This window comes from Entelurus aequoreus, linkage group LG01 (assembly GCF_033978785.1).
Source record: "Entelurus aequoreus isolate RoL-2023_Sb linkage group LG01, RoL_Eaeq_v1.1, whole genome shotgun sequence".
NCBI lineage: Eukaryota > Metazoa > Chordata > Actinopteri > Syngnathiformes > Syngnathidae > Entelurus > Entelurus aequoreus.
In genome coordinates, this window is record NC_084731.1 from 44,499,086 (window position 1) to 44,526,140 (window position 27,055).

General features: G+C 41.2%; 1 protein-coding gene across 5 annotated transcripts in view; it reads right to left on the reverse strand.

Moving 5' to 3' along the window:
• LOC133652894 (voltage-dependent calcium channel subunit alpha-2/delta-2-like) overlaps positions 1-27,055 on the reverse strand; it is a 123,610-nt gene that overhangs the window by 36,001 nt on the left and 60,554 nt on the right. For all 5 annotated transcript variants that reach the window (XM_062051855.1, XM_062051847.1, XM_062051838.1 and 2 more), the window contains 13 exons: positions 23,803-23,919; positions 22,076-22,135; positions 19,590-19,634; positions 17,559-17,694; positions 14,128-14,259; positions 13,996-14,053; positions 13,868-13,918; positions 11,684-11,783; positions 11,434-11,595; positions 9,806-9,916; positions 9,648-9,726; positions 9,533-9,582; positions 9,257-9,412 (listed from right to left, as the gene is read on the reverse strand). In XM_062051855.1, coding sequence (XP_061907839.1) covers positions 9,257-9,412; positions 9,533-9,582; positions 9,648-9,726; positions 9,806-9,916; positions 11,434-11,595; positions 11,684-11,783; positions 13,868-13,918; positions 13,996-14,053; positions 14,128-14,259; positions 17,559-17,694; positions 19,590-19,634; positions 22,076-22,135; positions 23,803-23,919 — 1,257 coding nt within the window. The remainder of the gene's footprint in view (positions 1-9,256; positions 9,413-9,532; positions 9,583-9,647; positions 9,727-9,805; positions 9,917-11,433; positions 11,596-11,683; positions 11,784-13,867; positions 13,919-13,995; positions 14,054-14,127; positions 14,260-17,558; positions 17,695-19,589; positions 19,635-22,075; positions 22,136-23,802; positions 23,920-27,055) is intronic.

The following is a 27,055-nucleotide window of genomic DNA, read 5'->3' on the forward strand; positions in this document are numbered from 1 at the left end:
TAGATGGTGAAATCCCTAAATTATTTGCAATAGCTCGTTGAGAAATGTTGTTCTTAAATTGTTCTACAATTTGCTCACGCATTTGTTCATAAAGTGGTGACCCTCGCCCCATCCTTGTTTGTGATCGACTGAGCATTTCATTGAAGCTGCTTTTATACCCAATCATGGCACCCACCTATGCCCAATTAGCCTGTTCACCTGTGTGTCATGTTCCAAATACGTGTTTGATGAGCATTCCTCAACTTTCTCAGTCTTTTTTGCCACTGGTGCCAGCTTTTTTGAAACATGTTGCAGGGATCAAATTCCAAATTAGCTAATATTTGCAAAAAATAACGTTTACCACGGGGCAGCGCGGTGGTACAGGGGTTAGTGCATGTGCCTCACAATACGAAGGTCCTGAGTAGTCCTGAGTTCAATCCCGGGCTCGGGATCTTTCTGTGTGGAGTTTGCATGTTCTCCCCGTGACTGCGTGGGTTCCCTCCAGGTACTCCGGCTTCCTCCCACCGCCAAAAAAAAACATGCACCTGGGGATAGGTTGATTGGCAACACTAAATTGGCCCTAGTGTGTGAATGTCTGTGTGAATGTTGTCTGTCTATCTGTGTTGGCCCTGCGATGAGGTGGCGACTTGTCCAGGGTGTACCCTGCCTTCCGCCCAAATGTAGCTGAGATCGGCTCCAGCACCCTCCGCGACCCCAAAAGGGACAGGCAGTAGAAAATGGATGGATGGATGGCAGCAGCAGTCTTTGCAGTTTATTCAATTGAATATAGGTTGAAAAGGATTTGCAAATCAACGTGCCAACTTCACTGGTTTTGGGTTTTGTAAATAAATCGCTAGCAGCAAGCATCAAGCATCATGCAGCAGTATTTGTAAGTGCTGAACAAGGTATAAAAACTCCCAACAAAATAAAACAATCACTTACTGTACAATGTCTGCTCACACTGGGATGCCGAATGATGGGATGTTTATATCTTCCCATTTAGATGAAGACATAATCAAAATCCTCACAAAGGTTGACCAACTTCTCGGTTTACAGTATGTCCACATCCTTCAACTATCCAGGTAAAAGGCATGATTTATAATCTGGGATTAACATTTACCAAGCCAGAGGCGATGCAACAGCTCACTGGCTCAATTTGTCATTGATGCGGCACAAGCGAGTTAGCTCTTTGTGATCACAGCACAGCTACAAATAGTTTGTCTGCGTAAACGCTTATAATTACATAATTGCTAATACTAGGTTAATATCCAGGTCACAAGATGTAATTGGAGTATTTTTGGTGGTGTTTGATGATTTCTAGAAGGCTTTTTTGGGCTGAATAGTAAATACTTCATTGTTATCCACCTCATACTTGCCATATATTACAAATTAGAATGCATTAAAATAGCATGTGTGTTCTTGTCTTACATAGTGATTGTGAATGATAGGCAAAATAAAAATAAAAAGTGCAGTTCCCCTTTAAGGAGAGAAAGTGCAGTTGGAGTAGCAGCACAAAGCAAGTGTGACGTCAGGCTCGCTGCAGGTCTTGCTGTTGGTCGTGGACATCAAGTGACAGAAATAAAGATTCTCTAAGCACGAACAGTCTCAAAAAACACCAGAAAAAGATGCTTGATTTGTTGCTGGTCGTTTTTAATAAAGAAAAAGTCACTAGAAGTATTCAAGATGACTCTAGTAACTTGAAACAAAGTACATTGTACAATAAGCAGCAACAATTGAAACATTTAGCAAAATGATATATTATAATATATATATTGTATATATACTGTATTTAACATTATTATATATATCATAATACATATAAAATAACATGTATACTAATAAATAATAACACATATTTGTTTTTAAATGTATTTATACATTTTTTTTGCCTTTTTAAAGAAAATATATGCATCAACATTGATTATGCAAATTATATGATGATGTCATATTGACCACACCCCTGGCCACAAGTGTGTTGGCAATCTGTATCAAAACTCTAATTGTGCAATATCAACTCATCAATACTGTGAAACCATTTAATCACTGCAATATTTATTACTGAATGTTATTCCTGGTCTTTATCTAATTTCACTATTTTATTTTTGTATCCTAATATTTTTACGGAAAAAACCTAAGCCTGTTTTCTATTTCATGTCTGCACCTGAGAATGAGCTGCTTTTTATCTCATTGTACATGCGTATAGTGACAATAAATACAAACGTTTGTATACATTGATGGAAGCAGATCAGAATCATATCCATATTTAAGTGTTACTTCTTTCTAAAACTCCTATAGTCATATTTACATCAGCTAATGTCTCGTGTGGTACAAAGTGCTTGGATTCGAGTGTCCTTGAGTAGACAGGCAGAGCGCTGTTGAGACTGCCATAACATTCCTTAGATAAGGAGCACAGGGCAGTGCTGAGCTTGGGGGGACAGGAGGTGGAGGGGAGACCGATCTGGACCGGGCTAGGGAACGCTTGGGTGCTGGGTTGGTCTCAGGTTTGTCCTCTAAGCTTTGAGAATAAACTACAAAATACCAACTATTGCCTGGAGATTGAATATAAACATCAGCGTATTGCCATAAAAAGAATCTGGGAGAGACTAGCAATTTGAATTCCCCATTGGAGGAATGCTGGTCGACGCAACAATTTGGGGGCTTCGTCCGGGATGGCACGCTGTTGATTGATGACTTCTTGCAATCTTCTGGACAGACTCAATTGGCCAATTCAAGGTAAGCAGAACCTTTCTTTTTAGATAAAATCTACGTTAGGAGTCTGTCCTGAAGTCTGTAAGTCAAACACTGTTTTTTAATCCCAGGCACAGATTGGTGATTTTGATAGATTGATTGCATTTTTGCCGAGCCTGCCATTGCATTAAAATTGTGAATAAGTGGTCAACTCAGGCCATTGTGTCTCGATTACCGTGACGGGCAGTTTCATTGACGAGTGAACTAATAGTTGGGTGTAGCTTACCCTGGGAATTTGGTCGTCCCTTAATGAGTACGGGTTGCAAGATCCCAGTGACGATAATAGGGCACCGAAACGTACGGAAAAGGCTGGAGGCCATTTGTAAAAGGTACAATAAAGACTCCCGGGTTGGAAGATCCCAGTGCGATAAGGGCACTAGAATTAAGAAAATATAGACACATGGCCTTGGAGTGTGAAAAACAGAAATGTGATGGCAGCGGGGGAGGAATGTGATTAATCATTACTGTGTAATGATCAATTGAATGGACGGTTGTCGACAATGGAACTAGCAGGTAGAGAGAAAAAAAAAAAAGGAGAACGTTCCTTGAAAGGGTTAAGAGGGAGTTTACAATACTCGAAAAGTCGTGAACTCAAATGTCTGGTAAAATAAAATAAAAAATAAATAAAAAAGTAACTGGAAGTTTTATGGTAAAGTGAAACGCAGAGAGTGTGCTGCTGAGTGTGAGTGTGTGTGAGCGGGCTCATGTGTGTGTGTGCGCTGCTGAGTGTGTGTGTGTGTGTGTGTGTGTGTGTGTGTGTGTGTGTGTGTGTGTGTGTGTGTGCGCTGGTGAAAATGGAACACTCAGGGAGAGAATTTAAGAGTTTGGCGTACTATAAAAGTAAACGGGGATTACGTGGAAAAACGAAACGCAGCAAAAGAAACGATGATTAATGTCAGAAGAGACAGATGGTTTTTTGTCTGCCGCGCACGCGCAAGACAATTCAAACGACCCGCCCAGACTTTGACTAGGACACCGCCCCCTACTCCAGTGACAAGAGAAGGAGGTATTAACACGCCCCCTCTAAGATTAATCTTGCCTCCGAAAATTAACCCCTTCTACATGTCTGTCCATTTTCCTATGGCAGACATTTTTGACAAATGACATTAACAATAGGGGAAAAGGATGTTTATAACCTTACGTTACGTGAATGGTTTCTAGGAGAACAGAAAATAGAAACATTGTGTGAAGTGTAAGGAAGAGTTAGGGTACAGGAGGTTGTTTGTAAAGGAAAACGAAAGTGAAGGAAAGATGAGAAAGTGACAAAAAAAGGTATTCGTAAATGGTATGCTGTTGATTGTGGTTAGCTGCAAGTTTGTTTATTTGTTTGTTTAGTTGTTTGAGTGAAATGGGAAGAAATCAATAGGAATAATTAGATGCAAAATGGAATAAAACTATGAGTGCGATAGAAAATGAATGAATAAATGAAATAAGTTCATTTTGTTCATATAATCAACCATCAACCATCAATCAATCAATCAATGTTTATCTATATAGCCCTAAATCACAAGTGTCTCAAAGGGCTGTACAAGCCACAACGACATCGGCCTATCCTATACATTCACTGAACATTAAATTACCTGGAACATCAACGTTAAAAGAGAAAGTATTAACCCCTTATTTTGCAAGTCTGACCATTTTCCTCCAGCAGAGGGCGGTGCACACCAGACATTTTTGACACATGACAATTATAGGGGCCTACTTTAATATAAGTCTCTTGCCGATGCATACATGCCAGCCATTGTTGACCTTGTTTCCTACCTGTACCTCCGAGAGGGAACCTTTGGCCAAACACTTTGGACAAAGGTAACCCTGATATACACTGTGCCAAAAACAATATATGGCAGGACATTTTATTCATCCCATGCAAAATAGGGCTAATGACAGAGCGACAAGGAAACGACTACTTAAATTACAGATCGCTGAAGATAAAAGGTTAAAAGAACCAAAAGGTCAAAGATCAGCTAGGGTATATTCAGCAGTGGGTGACCTTGCTTTTGAGTTCCAACAGGTGGAGGAAAGAATCCTCAACAGACGTGCGGTTGGACTCGGGTGGTGGACAACACAATGCTTCAAAGCCGGTCTGGGGTAGACACTGTTTCGGCTGTGACCAACCTGGTCACTGTAGTCGTGACTGTCCGAACATTTCCGAACAGGAAAGGTTCCGTCGTGCCAACAAACGAACACGAAGGCGTGTAAGAGGACGCCCACATCAGGAGCCGCAGCAGGAAGTACCAACAGGACCCCTGCTGGACATGATTGTCAACGGACAATTTTATCAGCCACCCATTCGATTCTGAATGCAGAGGTACAAAAAAACAAAAAACTGTGTGCTTCCTCTTTAAAGGTCGAAGGCTTCGCTGGGGTCACAAGAAGGTTACCTGTCACCAAACCACTTCCGGTTCAGATTGCTGGACCTCCTTTACAGACTGTACCCTGACATTCAAATCGCAAAGAAGGAACATTCCTGGTGTTACCCGACGGCTGAACCACCCAGCTGCGACACCACTACCAAGACTACTCCATGAGCTCATACCACAGCCTGAAACAACAGGAATGGCTGACATCCAACTGCTCTAGCAGTGAAAACCCTGACTGGCTGAGATGCTTCCGTGTGTTCTGCCACCCGACTCGCCATATGTTATGATTATTTATATATGTTGGAACTCAAGGTGTGGCTGCTCATGTTGACCTATCTTTGCAACAGCTAGCATGGTATAAGATGGACACAATAGTGTCCCACATTGTTCCCTTGCTGTCTGTCTCGCCTACAAAACCAAAGAACTTAGGTGCAATGATAAGACACGGCGTAGCTGCCAAACATTACACCGACACCCAAATACCACATTTTCAATTGTTTAGGTTTAGCCCATGGTTTTGTTAAACACATAACTATGGGCTGCACTTTAGACACCTGTAGGCTACGAGGAGCTAGCAGCTACACAACAGCTGAGCTAAAACGACACATTACACATTTAAGCATATCAAATAATTATAGTTGCTCATTACATACACAAAGTTGCCATGGTAGAAGTCTGATAGAAAGTATTCAGTAACAAACGTGTCCGCATCATTCAACTTTCTACAACATGAGCTTGACTTAATTAATTATTGGGGCCACCAGGTGTGGTAAAAATTCAAAATACTATTGCTAAAGCATCCGCCATAAGGGTAGTATTTTTCTAGAATTGGTGACAATATAAATATAAGCATATTTTGTTACTTTCACCATATTGAATAAATTACATAAAAGATAGGGTTTAGTTGAGTTTGAGTTATTTGTGATATTGCTAAGGGGTCCCCTACCCTAACAACACCCCCCAGTGGACCATAGAGGCTAAAGAGACAATCATTGACCTCAAGCATGACCTGCCCTCCGCTACTTGACTATTAGCTGACCTTTTTCTTAGATGTTTCTGAAAGTGATAGTATGACTAACACAGTCCTTTTTTCAGAAACAGAAGGGGGTGAGTGAGGGTGGATACAGACTCCTTGGAACAAAATCGACAATCATCCGACTCTGACACATTCCATAGTTTTAACGTTTTTACCGTGGGTAAGAAGTTATAACTAATTTTAAATTGAAAATAACGATTTTACACATCGATAGTAGTTTAGTAGATCAAATTTAGAATATGGAGGAGGTGAGGGTGAACCATGTATAGTCTTTGATTTCACTGATATGATCAATACGGTACAAGGGAAAAGGTACGTACTGACTTGTGTTGACAATCACAGTGTTTGGCCGGAAGCAACAACAACCTCAAAAGAGGATGCAATATCAGTAATTAAATGACTTGTGAATGACCTAGTACCACAACATGGTTTCCCCAAAAAGATTAGGTCAGACAACGGCAACCATTAAAAAAAAAAAAAAAAATACTCACTTAGCCTTGGTCGAAAAGGCTTTCGGACTAGAACACAGGTTTGGGGTACCATCCTGAGTCCCAAGGTAAGGTTGAAAGGATGGACCAGAACATTAAAAACTAATTGGCTAAAATCTGTGCACAGACCAAATTTAATTGGATTGACATGTTGCAATTAGCGTTAATGATCATTCGAAGGTCCGTGAATAAAACTGTTTTACCGCCCTTTGAGTTTTTCACCCTATGAGCTGCATACAGGTCAGCCATTCACAGGACCAGCAGCCCCCCACATGGAAGGAGGACTCAGCGTAAAACCAAAATGGTATTTTACACAAAAAATTGCAGAATTTGTGTGCCAGTTCTTCTGTACAGATTCCCTTCCGCCCACTGAGAGGGTCAAGATCAAGGTCATCAAACGCAAGTGGACGGAGCTCAGGTGGACTGGTCCCTTTAAGGTCGTGGAACGGACGTCCCACGCCCTTCGACTGGCTGGTGGAGGGGACACCTGGTACCACCTCTCCCTCTGCACTACAGCTGAAGAACCTGACAGATCACCAGGGGATGTCATTGCTGACATCGCCACAACATCTGCCCCTCAGCCCAGGAGACGAGAGAGATTTTCTACCTACATTACTCTTTTCAACTTCTATATTGTATATCCTTGTGTGAGACCAATCCAGTATGCTAAATGTTTCTTAGTTTTTCTTGCTTGTTTGCAGCATAACTATCTGTGTCGTTACATTAAGTGAAAAGTTTGATGTTTATCCCCGTTTTGTAACCTAAATTACTCTGATATTGATAGACGAAAGGCAGGATGTTACACCCAACTAGTGTTCCCTGACAGACTGGTGCTTGGGCGTGTTCTACTGTCTTTGTGTCTCAGTTCATCCTTCCTGACGACAGTGACTGACAAGTGTCTAAGAACATACAGCGGACTTTAAATAGACTGGGTCAAAGGGGATAGCAAGACTTATTTTTGACCTGTGCAGTGTGATTAATTACGGGGGACACAATAGCTATTACCGTGGTAATAACCTCTATATTTGTTACGACTCAACCCTGAACCATTGGTGTCGGATGCAGACAACATACTCTGGTAAGTTGTGCCCATCGTCCCTTTTATGTTGTTTTGGGGCTTGACCTGACTGATACAGACGCTAAAGGAATTATTAAAATGAATGTCCTTGAGAGGGCGTTAACTACCTCTACACCCTCTGTAGCACCTAAAGTACCACCCCACCTCGGTGGTGTTTCAAAGACTCACATCTGTGCGTGCTAATGACATCACCACCGAAGGCCTGGTAACTTTGACCTTAGGAGCGGGTGCAGACAACCTGTGGCTCAGGTGGATGCCAAAACCTGGGTGACTGTGTTGCTTCTTCCGCTGGACGTCCCTTTTCCCACACTTACCCCGCCCCTTTTAAGTTGACTGACATGTGTACCCTTCTGTTGACAATGCCACCCGACTTCTTCCCTTTGTGGCCCAAAAGCTGAATTACACGCGTTTTCAAATTACAGGACCCTCTTCGTCCCCCAACAAATTGGGTGACATTAACCGTTACTGGTGCACCACACTGATAGATGGCTCTAGGATAGGCCCTTGGGCACGAGCTGACTTATTCTGGTGTTGTGGGGAGCACAGATTGTACATTAGAATCCCGACGTCAGCCGTTGGGCTTTGTGCTATGGTTAGACTGATGACCCCAGTCACCAAATTAACACCCCTTGGAACTCCTGTTTCAGCGGCCTCTCTAACTCCCCGCCGCCATTGAGACTAACCAACCTGACTCGTGACACAGTTGAGGGACTTGCTGAACAACCTCCCTCAAGACCATCCAGAACCGCACAGCCCCTTGGGCTAAGTGTCACTAAAGAGGGTCTAGCAAAGTGGTAACTTTAAGACTTTCGAGAATTGTTGGTTGACTTCCCTGACCATGACGACATTGACGTAGACTCCCTTCATCTATCTCCCATGTAAATAAGCTGTTGTTTTATTGCTAGCTTGCTTAAAGAAAAAAAACAGCACCTACTTTAATGTGGGCCGTGCTTTATAAGTTTTGTACAAGTATTAAAGATCTTATTAGAAGATCTTAAAGGGGGATTGATGGAAGCAGATCAGAATCATATCCATATTTAAGTGTTACTTCTTTCTAAAACTCCTATAGTCATATTTACATCAGCTAATGTGTGGTACAAAGTGCTTGGATTCGAGTGTCCTTGAGTAGACAGGCAGAGCGCTGTTGAGAGTGCCATAACATTCCTTAGATAAGGAGCACAGGGCAGTGCTGAGCTTGGGGGGACAGGAGGTGGAGGGGATACCGATCTGGACCGGGCTAGGGAACGCTTGGGTGCTGGGTTGGTCTCAGGTTTGTCCTCTAAGCTTTGAGAATAAACTACAAAATACCAACTATTGCCTGGAGATTGAATATAAACATCAGCGTATTGCCATAAAAAGAATCTGGGAGAGACTAGCAATTTGAATTCCCCATTGGAGGAATGCTGGTCGACGCAACAACAATAATCATTCAATTCTATTCTAAAATATTACGCCTTTATAAGCCTGGCGAACGTCCGTGAATAAATGAATAGAGAGCCTCCAAAATATACGACTGTTTGTGAGAACGTAAAAACATCAAATATGTCCGTAATCATAACACATTTACCTGTAGGTTTCCGTCCATGGTAAGATTAAACACAGGCAAAGTCCCGGTCACCACCATACCAAGACCCAAAGCATCCTGATACACATTAGTCCACTGGACCTGCTTGGCCTCGCTGCCCGCCAGCACCATTGGGCGCCCCAGCACGTCCAGGTATTCCTAACGGAACACAAGAAACGTGAACATGACTGCAGCCTTAAAACACTCTGCACGTATGAGCGCCATAATGATGAGGAGGCGCAGGTCTCAGCTGTGTTGAGGGGCAAGAGAGGGACCCACCTGGGTGTTAATCCTTATGGCGCAGATGGAACGGATCTCAAAATAGTAACCTAGTGAGAGCGAGAGAGAAGAATATAACGTGAGTCTTCGCCATTTTTAAATGGATGTTGCGTACCTTTATTTGTACAGGCGATCCACTGCAGGGGCGTGACGTCATAGTTGTGCTGGCCCACAGAAAAGGTGAAAACTCGAACCTTTACGTGAGCAAACGTACGTGTTTTCATTCAGATGTAACGCTTTTTACAAGCCGCAGTGCGACTGAGAGACACCCACCGTTTTGTTGGGCCAGTTGTACTGCATGAAGACGTCCTGGGCTCGGTCTTCGCCGCCGTCCGTGAAGAGCATGATGATCTTATTGCAGTTAGCGCGTGGCACGTTTGTTTTCTGCAGGAACAATTGCACCCATAACAACAGTCACGCTGACAACAACTGATTAAAAACCGAGGTGTTAATTTCCCTGTTCAAAAAAACTATTCTTGTTCCCAAAAACTAAGGATGTAACTATAGGAAAATTCCATACCACAGTTACTGTGACCAAAAGTATCATGTTTATCATTATTATAATGCCGGTCTTATCAAAAAGTATGCGACTTATACACACATTGAAATATTTCAACCATGCGTTATTCAGAAATAAATAAAAACAATACGTACAAAATATATATCTTCCTATTTACCACTATGTCTTAAGAGAGCATGGCCTGTAAATTCAATGTAGCTATTAATGTTTTTATACAAATATAGACCCAGAACGGGACAAGCGGTAGAAAATGGATGGATGAATAGATTGAAGTGTGACGTTTGTCTTGTATTCATTGTTAAGATAGCTAGCTAGTGATTAGTGCGCTAGTCGCCAGCTAGCAATTAGCAGCACAAACTGCTAACAAGCGATTAGTGGTGTGAAATGCTAACTATTAATTAGCAGCATAAGCTTGCAGCTAGCGAATTAATGGTGCTAGCTGCTAACTAGCGATTTGCGCCACCAGCTGATTGCCATCGAGTAGTGATTAAATTAGATTATTCATGTTAAGATGATCGCGCTAGATGGCAGCTAGCAATTAGTGCATTAGTGGTCAGCGAGCAATTAATTGTGCGAGCTACTAAAGAACGATTAGCAGCGCAGGCTGCTAGCTAGCAATTAACGGGGCTACTTGGTAGCAAACGATAGGCGGCCCTAGATCCTTGGCGTACTTTATTCTCCACAAAATGAACATTACCAATCCGTGAGTTTATCGCGGTTGCGTTAATCAATCACAATTTTTCGATAATTTTATTTCGAAACGGTAAAACAGAGTGATAAATACTATTCATATTTACCACTCTGTCTTAAGAGAGCAAAGCCTGTAAGGTAAATGTAGACATCAATGTGTTTATACGAATATAGATTGAAGTGTGACGTTTGTAATGTGTCTTGTACTCATGTTAAGCTAGCTAGCAATTAGCACGCTAGTTGCCTGCTTGCAGTTAGCTAACTAGCAATTAACGGCGCGAGCGGCTAACTTAACGATAAAGCGGTTTTTAGCTGGAAGTTAGCAATTAGCTCGCTAGTTGCCAGATAGCAATTAACGGCGCTCACTGCTCACTCCTAGCTTTCTTCTCTAGAATATGAGCATTACCATTCTGTGAGTTTACCAAACTGCATTCATCAATCACGGTTTTCCGATCATTTTATTTTGAAACGGTTATACTTTTACAGCGGTTTATCATTAATACCGGCAATCGCTATGTCCCTAACATGAACCTGCAAAGATGACGCCACTTTTTTGACTGCAATGTCGGATATCGGCCGACACAATACAATCCAGAAAATTTGGCCAGTATTGGATGAATATCAATCCTGAGTATCAATAACACTCTGGTTCCTGAGTCAATGCATGCAAAGATGTGTGCGACATTTGTACATTTAACAGCTGATTGAAGGCGAAATGAAATCCAGACTTGTAGTCGGTGGTGCCTTTGGCCTGCATTTGCTGCACCGCTTCCTTGAAAATCTTCTTGTTGCGCACGTTGGCCTGCACAAGATGTTTAAAGCATGGAACCACCGCCTCCGCCTTCTCGTTGAACTTAAACACAGCAGAGAGTGACATGAACAACAACAACAAAAGCATAAAGGCCGTGTAATGATGATGATGATGATCAGCAGACACAGACCCGAGCTACGTTGACATAGTCGTCATCAGACAAAGTGTCCAGCATCTCCATTACTGACGCCTTTATTAGCTTCAATGTGAGCCCGCTGACACTGCCGCTCCTGCAGGAGAAAACGCACAATGTTTATCACATGCGCAACTCGTAAATCTAAGTGAAGCTAAATGGCAACCAAACTGTCTAGCTCTGTATGCACTATAAGCACAATACTTCATTTATAGCATAGCGCTTTCCACACATCCATTGCATTTTTGTTGGCGTTATATTAAAAATATATCACTTCTTATTATTGTATTGACCTGAATTAAACATTTTATTTTCTGTTCCATTCAAAAAAAAAAGGCTGAAAAAGACAGCTGCATATTGAGATGTGTACATGCAAACCAACAACTTCCTGTATCAGTTAACATTTGTGCTTGAAAATAAGGAAGATTTCACTAAAAATAAAGGTTGCTAATAACCATAAAGACACTTTTTTGTGTCGTCAGGTCACGGGTGTGTGTGTGTGAGTGGCGGGAAAAAAAGCTCCGACTTATTATTGGAGAAGTATTCCTGTCAATCTCCTGTTTTCTCAAGGAATCTAACATATATTGCTCTTTTGCCCCTTTGTTTTTTTCCCAAAACCTTAAGATTAGTCTCTTTTCATCTTTCAATGTAACCTTTTGATATTTCTTAAACGTGTACATAGTTTCATGTGATTTGTATGTGTTATTTTCTTACAAACGACCTATGCTGTCAAATATTAGCAGATTCCTGTAACATAATAATCCCCTCCTTGCCAGAAAAAACCACACCCTACCTCCCACAGCACTGGTGGAAGGAGCAGGCTACCTGCAGTGCTGTGGTGCAAGAGTGCATTTATTTTGAAAGCCAAATTGAACAGGCTACATCGAGGTATTTCAACGTTTCCCAGGTCATGGACCCTCAAACTGAGGTAGATATTGAAAAAAGGACCCCCAACGTATATATCCTGTATAAACTAGTTTTTTTAAAATCAAACTGGTCCTAAAATTCCTTGTTATTGTGCAAGCTGGCAACTGCCATGCTAATCACTTGCTGACAACTGGTGCGCCAATCGCTTGCTGACAACTAGTGCACTAATCGCTAGCTGACAACTAATGCATTAATTGCTAGCTGACAACTGGTGCGCTAATCACTAGTTGACCACTGCTGTGTTAATGGCTAGCTGAAAACTGGTGCGCTAATCATTAGCTGACAACTAATGCATTAATTGCTAGCTGACAACTAGTGCACTAATCACTAGCTGACATCTAATACATTACTTGCTAGCTGACAACTAGTGCACTAATCACTAGCTGACAACTAGTGCACTAATCACCAGCTGACAACTAATGCACTAATTACTAGCTGACAACTAATGCACTAATCACAAGCTGACAAATAATGCAATAATCACTAGCTGACAACTAATGCAATAATTGCTAGCTAAAAACTGGTGCGCTAATCACTAGCTGAAAACTGGTGCATTAATCGCAACTTGTTCAACAATTCAACTTGTGCCCTAATCACTTGCTGATAAGTGGTGCGCTAACCCCTTGATGACAACCGGGGACGGGGGGGCATTAACCGCTGGCTGACAATTGGTGTGCTAATCGGGAGATGACAACTGGTGTGCTAATTGCTAGCTGGCAACTAGAGCGCTAATCACAAGCTATCTCACATGCTAACATGGCCATAATAATCTAAAAATATTCATTATTTTATTTTAAACATTGAAGTATGTGTGAGTGAGTATGGTGTCCATACCACTGCTATTTCTAATATCTAAATTTGTGAAAAAATTGCGTGGGCAATGTAAAAGAAGTACTAAAATTATAGTCTAATCAACCAAAAATTCTACCAATCCCTTGGGGGTCATGAACTCCCTGTTGAAGACCTACAGGATGTGTTCTGCCGATGTTGAAGTCGAAATACGGGAAGCTATTAAAACGCAATGAGCTTTTTTTCCTGTCACTTACACAAACTAGTGGCTGGGCAAACCAGATACCCGCTGGAAAAAGAGAGTCAAAGGTTATTAGCATATAACAGAGGAGGCGTTATGATGCTAATTTTACAGTCATCAAACAATTCTGATATTCATATTTGAACTTTAAAATGAAAGTCATCAAACTCTATACAGTATGTGGGTCAATACAACATGTATACTTTGTGAAATGTATAACGTACACATCGACAAGAATGACCATGTCTTTGGGGGAAGAAGCACCCTGGATGTACCTGTGGTGGAAAAAAAGACAGTGTAAGCTCTTTCGAGATGCTTTTACCAACAAATGTGGTAAACGTGAAAGGCGTACCAGGGTCTCCTCCTGACGTCGTATAGGTCAATTTTATCAGGGGCTTTCCACGGACTGGCTTCAGATAAAAACACAAAGCTCGAATGAGTGACATTCCGATAGCATACGGCCCGGCTGGGAGTTTAAACCCACCAGGGTAGTAGCGGGTCACCCCAGTGGCGCTCCCGAACGCTTGCCACAGTAGTGACGGATCCTCCCGACTGTTCTCCATGAAGACTTTGTCCAGAGCCTGAGTCCAGTTCAGCTCGTTAAGAATGACCGGAGCTATAATAGAGGCATACTTTAAGAAAGAAACTATGGTGGCTGACGCGCAGCAATGAACACAGAAATGATCCGAAACCAAAAACACCTTGAAATTAAATACTGCAATCACAACATACTGCAAAAACAAATCAACACACAAAAACTGTACTTGTTTTTGATGCTGCTGCATTTACGTGATTGCAGTGCAGTGTAACCTCAATTTCACGAACCCCTGTATTTGTGAACTTTTTCGATTTAGAAATATTTATATCGAGCCAATTATGCCTCTGTGTGTCATTCATTCATTTTGTGTGTCCCCTGCAGGCACAAAGCAGTGCGCAGCATTTTTGGAGAGGGCGGGGCCCTCCACGTCATGACACTTTTCAGCGTTTCAGCGTGTGTGCCTTTTTTTTCCGCCTTTTGACAAGTTTCGTCCATTTTGCTGACTCAATATGAGTCCCAAAAAGACAACAGACCAGTGTGGAAAGAAGGAGGGAATCGCTGTGGGGTTAAAAAAAAAAAAAAAGACTAGCAAGGAGTACATTAATGGTGAAGAATTGAGCCACAGCAAGTTTTGATTTTCGGAAAAAACATGCCAAAGCAGACTTATTCCACAGAGAGTGCATGTGCCTCACAATACGAAGGTCCTGAGTTCAATCCCGGGCTCGGGATCTTTCTGTGTGGAGTTTGCATGTTCTCCCCGTGACTATGTGGGTTCCCTCCAGGTACTCCGGCTTCCTCCCACCTCCAAAGACATGCACCTGGGGATAGGTTGATTGGCAACACTAAAATTGGCCCTAGTGTGTGAATGTGAGTGTGAATATTGTCTGTCTATCTGTGTTGGCCCTGCGATGAGGTGGCGACTTGTCCAGGGTGTACCCCGCCTTCCGCCCGAATGTAGCTGAGATAGGCTCAAGCACCCCCCGCGACCCCGAAAGGGACAAGCGGTAGAAAATGGATGGATGGAGAAGTCTACCTCTTGTTCAGCGGCGCCTCTTCCAAAGCATACACATGCAGCCCCTCGCCCTTGATCCCTCCCTTCTTTCTCTCTGTCCATCTGCTCCGTTTTTCGACAGCTCCTCCTTTGCTGATGTCAATGTAAGTAGATCTTACGTTTTGAAATGTTTATTGTTGTAGCAATATGGTTGTTAAAGTTAAGGATTGTTTTGTGATTTCTGATCGTTTCCGAGGGCACCAAAAGGATTTCTGTGTGTGTGCGTGTGTTGGCAGAGCAGCGCATAGAGAGGACAGCAGCGTGTTGTTTTGGTTTGTAATAAAGATAACGTTTATCGATCATCTCCTTATTATGTTTGTTTAGTATACAATACTGTATAGCAGTGGTGCCCAATCACCAGTCCCGAGACCGGTAACGGTCTCTGACGCATTTGCTACGGGGCGGCAGAGAAACATTAAATAATTTACAAACGACTGCATTTTCTCCTACCTAACTTTCGTCTGTCCCACCAGACCAGGGGTCGGCAACCCGCGGCTCCGGAGCCGCATGCGGCTCTTTGACCACTCTGATGCGGCTCAGCTGCACACTTGCCGACCCTCCCGATTTTCCCGGGAGACTTCCGGGTTTCAGTGCCTCTCCCAGAAATCTCCTAGGTCAAATATGCTACGGATTTCACCCCAACAACAATAATAAGGGCGTGCCGTGATAACGCCCTCTACATCCTGTACAAATGGCGTGCCAGCCCAGCCTCATGTTGTATGCAGCTTCTGCTTGCACACGTAAGCGACAGCAAGGCATACTTGGTCAACAGCCATACAGGTTACACTGACGGTGACCGTATAAAACAACTTTAACACTCTTACTAATATGTGCCAGACTGTGAACCCACACCAAACAAGAATGACAAACACATTTCGGGAAAACATCTGCACCGTAAACACAACAGAACAAATACCCAGAATCCCATGCAGCCTTAAATCTTCCGGGCTACATTATACACCCCCCCTCCAGGGGTGGGGGGTGGGGGGGGGGGGTGTATAATGTAGCCCGGAAGAGTTAGGGCTGCATGGGATTCTGGGTATTTGTTCTGTTGTGTTTATAATGAGTTACGGTGCAGATGTTCTCTCGAAATGTGTTTGTCATTCTTGTTTGGTGTGGGTTCACAGTGTGGCGCATATTAGTAAGAGTGTTAAAGTTGTTTTATACGACCACCGTCAGTGTAACCTGTATGGCTGTTGACCAAGTATGCCTTGCTGTCACTTACGTGTGCAAGCTGAAGCTGCATACAACATGTGGCTGGGCTGGCACGCTGTTTGAACATGCTGTAGATGGTGTTAAATGCTGTGCCGTCACGGCACGCCCTTGTTATTGTTATATGGGTGAAAAACAGTAGACGTTCGAGAGAATAGTTGCCCTAATATTCGGAAGTCTCCCAGAAAAATCGGTAGGGTTGGCAAGTATGACGCCATTCATATAAAACTTGCGGGCCGCACTAACATTACATTTTCATATTAAGGTGCGGGCCGCAAAATAACGTCTCGCGGGCCGCGTGTCTGGTTTATACATAGCACAAAGCAAAAAAAAAACGTTGTATGCAGTATTATTTCCTTTTAAATTTCAAAAGAGTTTTGTGGCTCCCATTGTTTTCTTTAATTTGTGAAACTGGTCAAAATGGCTCTTTGAGTGGTAAAGGTTGCCGACCCCTGCACTAGACACACCAATAAGCTTGTTTATAGATGTACAATAAAACTCTTCATAGGAAGTTGCCATTTGTTATAACTTTGTGACATGAGACAATGCACATTAATGAACATATAAAATATAAATGTGACAGATTGTAGCCAAAGGCTGATTTCCATCTGCTGTTCCCAGCAGGTTGATGGTAACTTGCAGGAGATCTCATTGCAAAGAAACAAGCCCAGGGCTAACACAAACTCAGTGTTATAGTGAGTTGGATTTTTCATGCACTTATTTTTGCTGTATTTATTTGGCACAAGTGGAAAGCCTGTACCTGAAAATAATGCCTACATTAAACCGGTCCATGGTGCAAAAAAGGTTAGCACTTTATATTGTCTTTAAAGTGTACAACCCTTCACTGAAATATGGACAAGTATCGAGGCTAGAACCCATTATTTATATTTATATTGATGATTGTCGATACATTTGCTTTACTGTACGAACCTTTCAATGTACGAACTCTGTTCAACAACCAATTCAGTTTGTTAATCAAGGTTCCACTCTTTATATTTTTTATGGTGTTTTTGGTTTTAGATCATTTCTTTGTTTGGATGTTACTGCGCGCTTGTACCAAGTTGGCCACTATACATCCCAACTAAACAACATCCAACAAGAGAGTGTGACTTGCCTCCTTTGTAAATGTCCGTGGGAATCTGAACCGCCGTGTAGGAATAGTTGACGTTGTTTTTGAAATTTGGGTCATACACAAACTCCAGCTTGATGTGGGAAGGATTCTCCACTTCGCTTTCTCCATCCATGGAAAACTGAGGCCATGGAACAGAGACACAAACAAGTCATTTACAATCACTTACCACAATATTGGCGCGATAAATGCTGTACAGTGGACCACCACAATGTATCCCTCTTGTTTGTTTTTCGAATGCATTCTAATACGCCAGTGGCTAATGATAGGGGTGTCCAGATACAGCTTTTTGGAGCCTTGAGTATTGGCCAATACATACGTATATTGAACCGATACGCTATCAGCACAAATTATCCATGCTTTTATTATTTTATAGTGTGAAATGTTATAAAAGGCTGGTTCAAGTGAAATTAGTCGAACAGAAAACAATGGTAGATATGAAAAACACAAACCTATGTATTATTAACTGTCTGGAATGGACTTAATAATTCTTTAAGTTTTACTTGTGGCGCAGTAAATTGAATGAGGCAGACACGTTTGTTTCTGGATACTTTTTAATACGCTTCTGCCTTAGGGAATTTGTATGTGCACTGTACGTATATGCAACTATAATTATTTGATACTTGTCAAAATGACAAATGGACTGTTATAGACTGCAATAATGTTCAATGAAGGACACTTATTACGCATGTCTAGCTTGTGTGCTACTGTGTGCTTAGCTGTTGTGTAGCTGCTAGCTCCTCGCTGCCGATAAGCTACCATGTTTACATTTTGTAAATGACTTGACTAAAATAAAATAAAAGACCAACTTTGTGTGCTTATTGGATTTAGATGTCCCAGCTTTGCACAGGTAAATGTGCTGCAGGACTGCTTTTATTGAACATTTTAGATGGAAGCAGATATAATTTTGCTGATATCAGACTAATATCAATATCGGACTAAGGCACCCCTAATAACATAATAATTATAATTGTGGTATTATTTGTAGTGATAATAAGTATTATCAATAATTCTATGTTGCTAAGTCTTTAAATTTGTCCATCAATACTTCACTATAAAATATTTTAAATGTGTCAAAATGCAAGCCTCTTAGACCATTTTGGACCTTTGCTGAAATTAATGTTATAAACACACAGAATAACGGATTAGTCTTGCTTAACAAGTGGCTCTCTAGTTTTTGTAGAGAACAGGGACTAACGTTTATAACGTTTATTGATAGGTATAGAAAGGTTTGCCCTCTTTCTAGGGCAAACCGGGCTAGCTGAGGAGGGACGGCCATCACCCTAACCGGGAAGGCGCCATCACTCTCTCCAGAAATATAGACCACTATTTGAGTCAAGCTTGACTAACTACACTAGAGCAAGCTCGGAAACAGGCTATTAGAGTCTGTTAGTCCGGGTGAAGAGTCAGTTAAACGAGAATTAACCAGCGCCAGGCTGAAAAATTCCTGCACACAGCATTTCTCGTAGTATAATACACAACTCACATAATGTTTTTTTCTGTAGTGACTGTGCTAGAGGTGAACATGCATCCTACTGAGGTGGCAAATTATGACGCGTTGAATCTATGGCAGCACCAAGCCAATCATCTCAAGATCCCCATCATATCAATTCCTATATGTGATCGAAATTATTTAAGGCACATTACACAAAATAAACGTAACGTTATTAATATCAGTACTACGGATACCATTAACAAAAATTCCTCAAAACAGCCCACTACCTATATAACATGGGCTTTTTAAACATCAAATCATTGTCTCCCAAAACGGTATTAGTTAATGAGGTCATTAGAGACAACAATCTTGGAAAGTCACTACGTTGGCAACCCTGATCCCTCCTGCTACATGTTTTTATTCTAGCAGACAAGGTGAATATGAGGTCTGCCGTCCAATGCACAGAGCTGGATTGACAAGCGACAATCATTGTTTAATAACATGTTTTTGAACGAATGTTTGATACAGTTCTTGTACTGGACATTTTAACGTGTCTGATGGTTGAACAGTCAGTAACTCACATAATCCAGCTCCGCCTTGGAGTCATAGTACGCCATGTCCAGCTCCTGAGCACACACACAAACATACACTTATCTTCTGAACCACAAATGCAAACACACATCTGAAAGTGTAATTGTAACATTCAAAGTAAGAACAAAACAAGTGTTTTCAATCAGTAAGTATTGCAATTTAATCAGGCAGCACATCACCATCTGTTTGTGTCGTTCTCTGAGCCCTAACATACTTTAGACTAAGCCTGGCATCTTCTCAAAGGCTGATATCTTTCTATTTTTGGACTCTGTTTGATCTAGAATGATTTTTTTTTAAACTTCTGAGCCTTTCAGCAGCAGCACAGATTGTCAGTCACACATAAAAGATAGATGTGCTGATTCAGCCAAAAATTCTTTACACTCAAGAGTTCATTCTTGCTTGTAGATCATCGAGGATGTGAGGCGTTGTGACACTCGCCAATCCAAACCTACACGGGGCAGCATACTAACCCAAAGTGGGGATGCTCCTCTATTGTCCTCCTCAGTTCATGAGTACTATTTGCTCCGTCTCACGTTGAACACTTCCATCAGTACAATATGAACACTGTGTATTAGAGTTTAGTGCTATGCCAAATCACGCTTCTTCTTCTCCTCTTTTAAAGGTGAATTGCAACCACTTGACGGAACAACCTTTGGCTTGCCTCATTTTGAGTGCAGCTTCAGTTGAGTGTCGTACTTGTCAGTGTGAGCACACTTCTGCACTGATGACTAAGTGTGAACATGGAAGTGTGACTATTGAGACACAGCAATTGTTGGAAGGAGCTCAAAGTAGATGTGGCCTCACTATTGCCTCTGGTGGCAGTACTCCATATGACATGACTGGACCAATGGAATCTGTAGTCTTTAAAGTACCAGTAGAGTGAAAAAAGAAGTTGCCTCTATATTGAAGCTATTATCATATATATCTGATTTATGACACCAAAAGACTTCCAAAGTTTGCGAATAAATAGATATGATCAAAATAGTATCAATCTGACTGAGATTACCGAGTCATTTTGAGAGATAATGAGAAAGCAAGTCACGTGATCGTGTGACGCTGCGCTGGGAACCAAATATCCCTTCCCCATTACCAAAAATGCTAATCAAGCAAACTTTGTTAGAACCAACAATGATTACTTTGGGAAAAAACTACGATCCAGGACCTTATATGTTAGAGCCGAAACACAAGGAAGATGAGCAATAAGATTTAGAAAGCCCCGAATGCCCGGATGCAGCTTTATTGTGACACTAGCATCCACAGCATTGCTCGGTGCTAAACAGACAAATTAACCATGTTAAACCATAATAAAACAAACACTTACTGTAATATTTCTACTATTGCTGGGATGTTGACCGACAGGACGCTCACATAATGCCGTTTAGATGAAGATTCAATCACAATCCTTACAAAGGGTTAAAAAAATAATGTTGCAGGAAGCATCTATTTGTGTTGTTTTCACCATCTCGGTCGGGGATGTCAAAGTCGACCAGCCTCTCGGTCAATAGCCACATTTGTCTACTATCAGGTGAGAGATGCATGAATTATAATCTAGAATTTACTTTTAACAGGTTTGAGACAAAGCAGAAGCAGCCGCCGGCTCAGTGTGTCAACAATAGCAGCGTAAACTAGCATTAACTCACTGCTGTTAATGCACCGCTAAAATAGTCCGTCTGCGTTAGCGCTTATAATAGCAATATCACTCATATTTGGTTAATCTTCAGGTCACGACATGTAAATGGAATATTGTTGGCGGTTTCTGGATGTTTTTAGAGAGGATATAATTGGCGCAACAGAGGACCTTCAATCTGTTGACTCAATTGTAAGCTATTTATTTACAAATGCAGAAAAAAACCCAAGCATATGTGTTCTTGTCTTACATAAGCATTGTATTTCGTGTATTTCTAGTATGACTGATCTGATAAAATTGTCAGAGTGCAGAAGCGTTACTCCAGTGTTGTAGACTGTACGGAAATTACCAAAGGTGTTTGTAGCGGAATATTTAAAATGGTTGACTGAATTTTTGTGACATTTTAGACTGTATTTCACATACTTTGCGGATTGTAAATACAATTGGATATGGTTTAATGGATACAATGAAACACAAGTAAGCATATAACATTAAAAACTTAAAAAGTACCACTATACACACAAAAACAAGAGGTCAAGCAAAAAGTTAGTTATTTAGTAAATTATATCGACTGGCTTTGAGGGTAGGTATTTAACTAAATGTATCTTGCTAAATGAGTACATGAGTTATAGAATTACACATTTTAATTTGCTTTCTATGTTATAAGAAAGCTTCTTTACATATGTTGGACATGTTTACACATAAAATACATGAATACACTATATCAAAATAAAATAAAAAATAAAAATTTAAATATGAAAATAAACACATAAGTATGTAAAAATTAGCCTTAACACAAAGGGTTAAATATAGAAAAAACAGCATTCTATAAAGTGTTCCAGAAGTTACCTTGATGTCATCCTGCCAGGAATGCTCTCGCTGGAGCTGCTCTGCCTCTCTGGCTAACCTCTAAAAAAAAAAGACATTACCTCAGACATGTCACTATCTTTAAGGAATAAGTCTGCTTGTTCTTGACATAAGGTACAAACTACAGCTGTCAAACAATAAGGACATTTAATCGCAGTTTTGTATAGTTAACTAAAATTAATAACAATTAATCGCAGATGAATACAGTTTTTCATCATTTATAAGTGTACCCCAGACCAGATCAAGTTTTAACACCATGACTGGACAATTAATTTGCTTTTAATGAAAAATTTTTTTAAACATTATGCTTTTTTAACAACTCAACACAAAAAGGACACGTTTTAATGAGAATAAAAAACTATTACCTGCACTGTGTTGGGGACTTGTCAGATGTTGTATTCTGTAGGAATACAGAGTTTGTATTCCTGCTGTAGGAGCACTTGCATTCAGAGGAGAGGAGCTACACCATGTTTAGATACCAGTTTCACACATTAATAACACAAAATGTGGATTGTTACGATCATGCTTTGATTGTCAAAGATGTTAGGTAACGTAAAATTTGATATTTCTAGCTAAATTAATGCTTTTGATATTCTTTACATTACATCTTGTACAAGCTAATGGTATGTATATCTCTGCATGACAATGGTTTAACCTTCTCTATTTACTAATACATGTAATATTCAGCCTGTTAAACATTCTGTAATTGCGGACTATCAATCAGAGCAGGTTATAAAAGAATATACACTTACTTCAATCTGACCGAAAACATTTATTTAGGTAGAAGTATCACAGATTACGCTACAAAACATCTTTGACAAAGCATGACCAGAATGGAAGACGATTTTTGATTTTGTTATGGTAGTTAGACCGGCTGTGACGCATAGCGCTATTATTGTGAAGCCAGAGGTGAGTGAGACTGTCTATTGTCTTTTTTTCTTATGAGCTTTAGTTCATCTTACTAAAGCTGTTAATGTAACAATCTACATCAGTGATTCTCAAACTGTGGTACAGTATTCCATCTAGTGGTACGCCAAAGAATCACTAAATTAAGTGATTAGTGTTTTATTTTCCTATATTCAAACACAGTGTTACTGTTCAAACGGTGTGCAATGTTGCAGTGGCCAAAAATAACAAATGTACTTGTTAAATAAAACCTCTGCATTGTTTTTAATGAATACTTGGGTGTTCTACGCTACTGTATTTTATGTCGGTCTTTATGGTGCTACTTGAAGGAGCCAAGTGATTTCTGAGGTGGTACTTGCTGAAAAACGTTTGAGAACCACTGATATACATTTTATGTCATCAATGCACTCAACTGTAATGTAAACACGGACGTGAAGCTCCTCCTCTCTACAAAGCACGCAAGCAGGCGTTCACTCCAATGATGTCATCTTAGGCGATCGAAGATAAAAATGGTCTTGTCTTGTTGGCAGAACGACTTGCCATGGCTTTGGATATGAGATTTCCCTAATGTCCCCCTGTCTTTATGCATTTCTGCGAGGTATTTTCGAGCTTGTGGCTCAACAGTAACGGAACGCCATTACATTTTGTACACACTACAGAATGGAACGAGGGTCACAAAGGAGTCAGGATGCATGTGCATTAAAAAAAATTTGCGTCCTCAAGGAACTTATGGCTAACGCGTTATCGTGTTAAATTTGACAGCCCTGGTACAGTACAAACACAAAACGTCAGTGTCGACTTACTTCGAGAGCTTTGCGCTTCTTAGCCAGAAGTTTCTCGATGTCTGAGGCCACCTTCTCCACAATCTTTCGAGGCTGATTCTTCACCAGACTAAAACGTCTTCTTTCTTCGTTGTATATCTGGAAAACAGTTTCAATGCAGAGTATTTGTGAAGTGAAGTGAATTATATTTATATAGCGCTTTTCTCTAGTGACTCAAAGCGCTTTACATAGTGAAACCCAATATCTAAAATACATTTAAACCAGTGTGGGTGGCACTGGGAGCAGGTGGGTAAAGTGTCTTGCCCAAGGACACAACGGCAGCGACTAGGATGGCGGAAGCGGGAATCGAACCTGGAACCCTCAAGTTGCTGGCACGGCTACTCTACCAACCGAGCTATGCCGCCCCATATTGTATTTACCATCTTCAATTATAAAGTGGCAGCACAAAGGCTTCTTATTTTCAAAACCACAGGATTCAGTCGCTGCTTTTCATGTCATCTCTTCAAACAAACTCATTGAAGCAGTTTTCACTGGGGAATTTTGCCACTCTCGAGAGGAGTGCAAAAAACTCTTTTGAAGTTTTGTGCTTTTATGACATCCATCCATCTATTTTGTAACACTATCGGGGTCGCGGAGGGGGGGCGGGGGTGGGGGGGGGGGTGGTTCTGCAGCCTATTTCAGCCGCACTCGAGCGGAAGGCAGGGTACACCCTGGACAAGTCGCTCGCTCATCGCAGGGCCAACACAGATAGATATCATGAAGGAAAAAACTCCTTCCTCATGGACATTATTCTCCTCGCTTGATCCCTCACTGCGGATATGCTAAGGCTGTCTTCAAACAGGGATTTTTAAAGTCCAACCTGGCTTGTTAGACTTTGCCCATAGTCGACAATCATTGTTTTATGTATGCTAGCATGAATGCTACATGAATGCTAGCAAGACCACAGCTAATGGGGATCCACACAGATAAACTGATATTTGCGACTTTTCCTGTTTAAAACACTCAGATAAACAAATAATCACGGTAGAGATTGGATAGTTTATTCGGCTCTTGGGGAACGGTGAAACGACTTGACCATCTAGAGCAGGGGTGTCAAACTAATTTTAGATCGGGGGCCACATGGAGAAAAATCTACTCCCAAGTGGGCCGAACTGGTAAAATCACGGCACGATAACTTAAAAATAAAGACAACTTCAGATTGTTTTCTTTGTTTAAAAATAGAACCAGCACATTCTGAAAATGTATGAATCATAATGTTGTTGTTGTTTTTTACACTTACATGTTGTGGTTAATTCTACCTTTTATGTGTCGTTATTTATACTTTCTGAATAAATTATGTGATAATGTTCATCAGTCAACTTATTGGTGTTAATTTTCAATCTATCAAGATAAAAAAATATCAAAATCAAATTACAAGATGTTATTTATGTAGTTTGCTCATTTTCCTCGCCTCGTGCACTAACATCATGTGGTTTATATTTTTTTACATACTGTATGTAGCACAATCTACAAAGAATTGCTATTGCGACATCTAGTGGACACATTTAGAACAACAGTTTCTTTCATTCCAAAATTTCGGCTCATTTTTATACTCAGCAAATTCAACGGATAAAACTTGTTCACGGGCCGGATCAGGCCATACGTTTGACACCCCTGATCAAGAGCAAGGGTGTCTGAACCTTTTCCATATAGTGCAACAACACTGAAAAATCAAAGGATACGGAATCCATGTTGATATAATTCATTTACAAATCCAACTCAATACATAGATTTTTTAACAGAAAAAAAAACAGGCTTTGTGTTTGTAACACAGGTGCACGATAAATATGAGACATACAATTATCAATCAATCAATCAATCAATCAATGTTTATTTCTATAGCCCTACATCACAAGTGTCTCAAAGGGCTGTACAAGCCACAACGACATCCTCGGTACAGAGCCCACATACGGGCAAGGAAAACTCACCCCAGTCGGACGTCAATGAGAATGACTATGAGAAACCTTGGAGAGGACCGCATATGTGGGTAACCCCCCCCCTCTAGGGGAGACCGAAAGCAATGGATGTCGAGTGGGTCTGACATAATATTGTGAAAGTCCAACACATCAGCGAAAGTCCAGTCCATGGTGGGGCCAGCAGGAACCATCCCGAGCGGAGACGGGTCAGCAGCGTAGAGATGTCCCCATTCGATGAACAGGCTAGCGGTCCACCCCGGAGCAGAGTAGAAAAGAAAAGAAAAGAAACGGCAGATCAACTGGTCTAAAAAGGGAGTCTATTTAAAGGCTAAAGCATACAAATGAGTTTTAAGATGAGACTTAAATGCTTCTACTGAGGTAGCATCTCTAACTTTTACCGGATAGAAAACGCTCTATAGCCCGCAGACTTTTTTTGGGCTCTGGGAATCACTAATAAGCCGGAGTTCTTTGAACGCAGATTTCTTGCCGGGACATATGGTACAATACAATCGGCAAGATAGGCAGGAGCTTGACCGTGTAGTATTTTATACGTAAGTAGTAAAACCTTAAAGTCGCAACTTAGGTGCACAGGAAGCCAGTGCAAGTGAGCCAGTATAGGCGTAATATGATCAAACTTTCTTGTTTTTGTCAAAAGTCTAGCAGCCGCATTTTGTACCATCTGTAATCTTTTAATGCTAGACATAGGGAGGCCCGAAAATAAAACGTTACAGTAATTGAGACGAGATGTAACGAACGCATGGATAATGATCTCAGCATCGTTTGTGGACAAAATGGAACGAATTTTAGCGATATTACGGAGATGAAAGAAGGCCGTTTTAGTAACACTCTTAATGTGTGACTCAAACGAGAGAGTTGGGTCGAAGATAATACCTAGATTCTTTACCGAGTCGCCTTGTTTAATTGTTTGGTTGTCAAATGTTAAGGTGGTATTATTAAATAGATGTCGGTGTTGAGCAGGACCGATAATCAGCATTTCCGTTTTCTTAGCGTTGAGTTGCAAAAAGTTAGCGGACATCCATTGTTTAATTTCATTAAGACACGCCTCCAGCTGACTACAATCCGGCGTGTTGGTCAGCTTTAGGGGCATGTAGAGTTGGGTGTCATCCGCATAACAGTGAAAGCTAACACCGTATTTGCGTATGATGTCACCTAGCGGCAGCATGTAAATACTAAAGAGTGCAGGGCCAAGAACCGAACACTGGGGAACTCCGCACGTTACCTTAACATAGTCCGAGGTCACATTGTTATGGGAGACACACTGCATCCTGTCAGTAAGATAAGAGTTAAACCAAGACAAG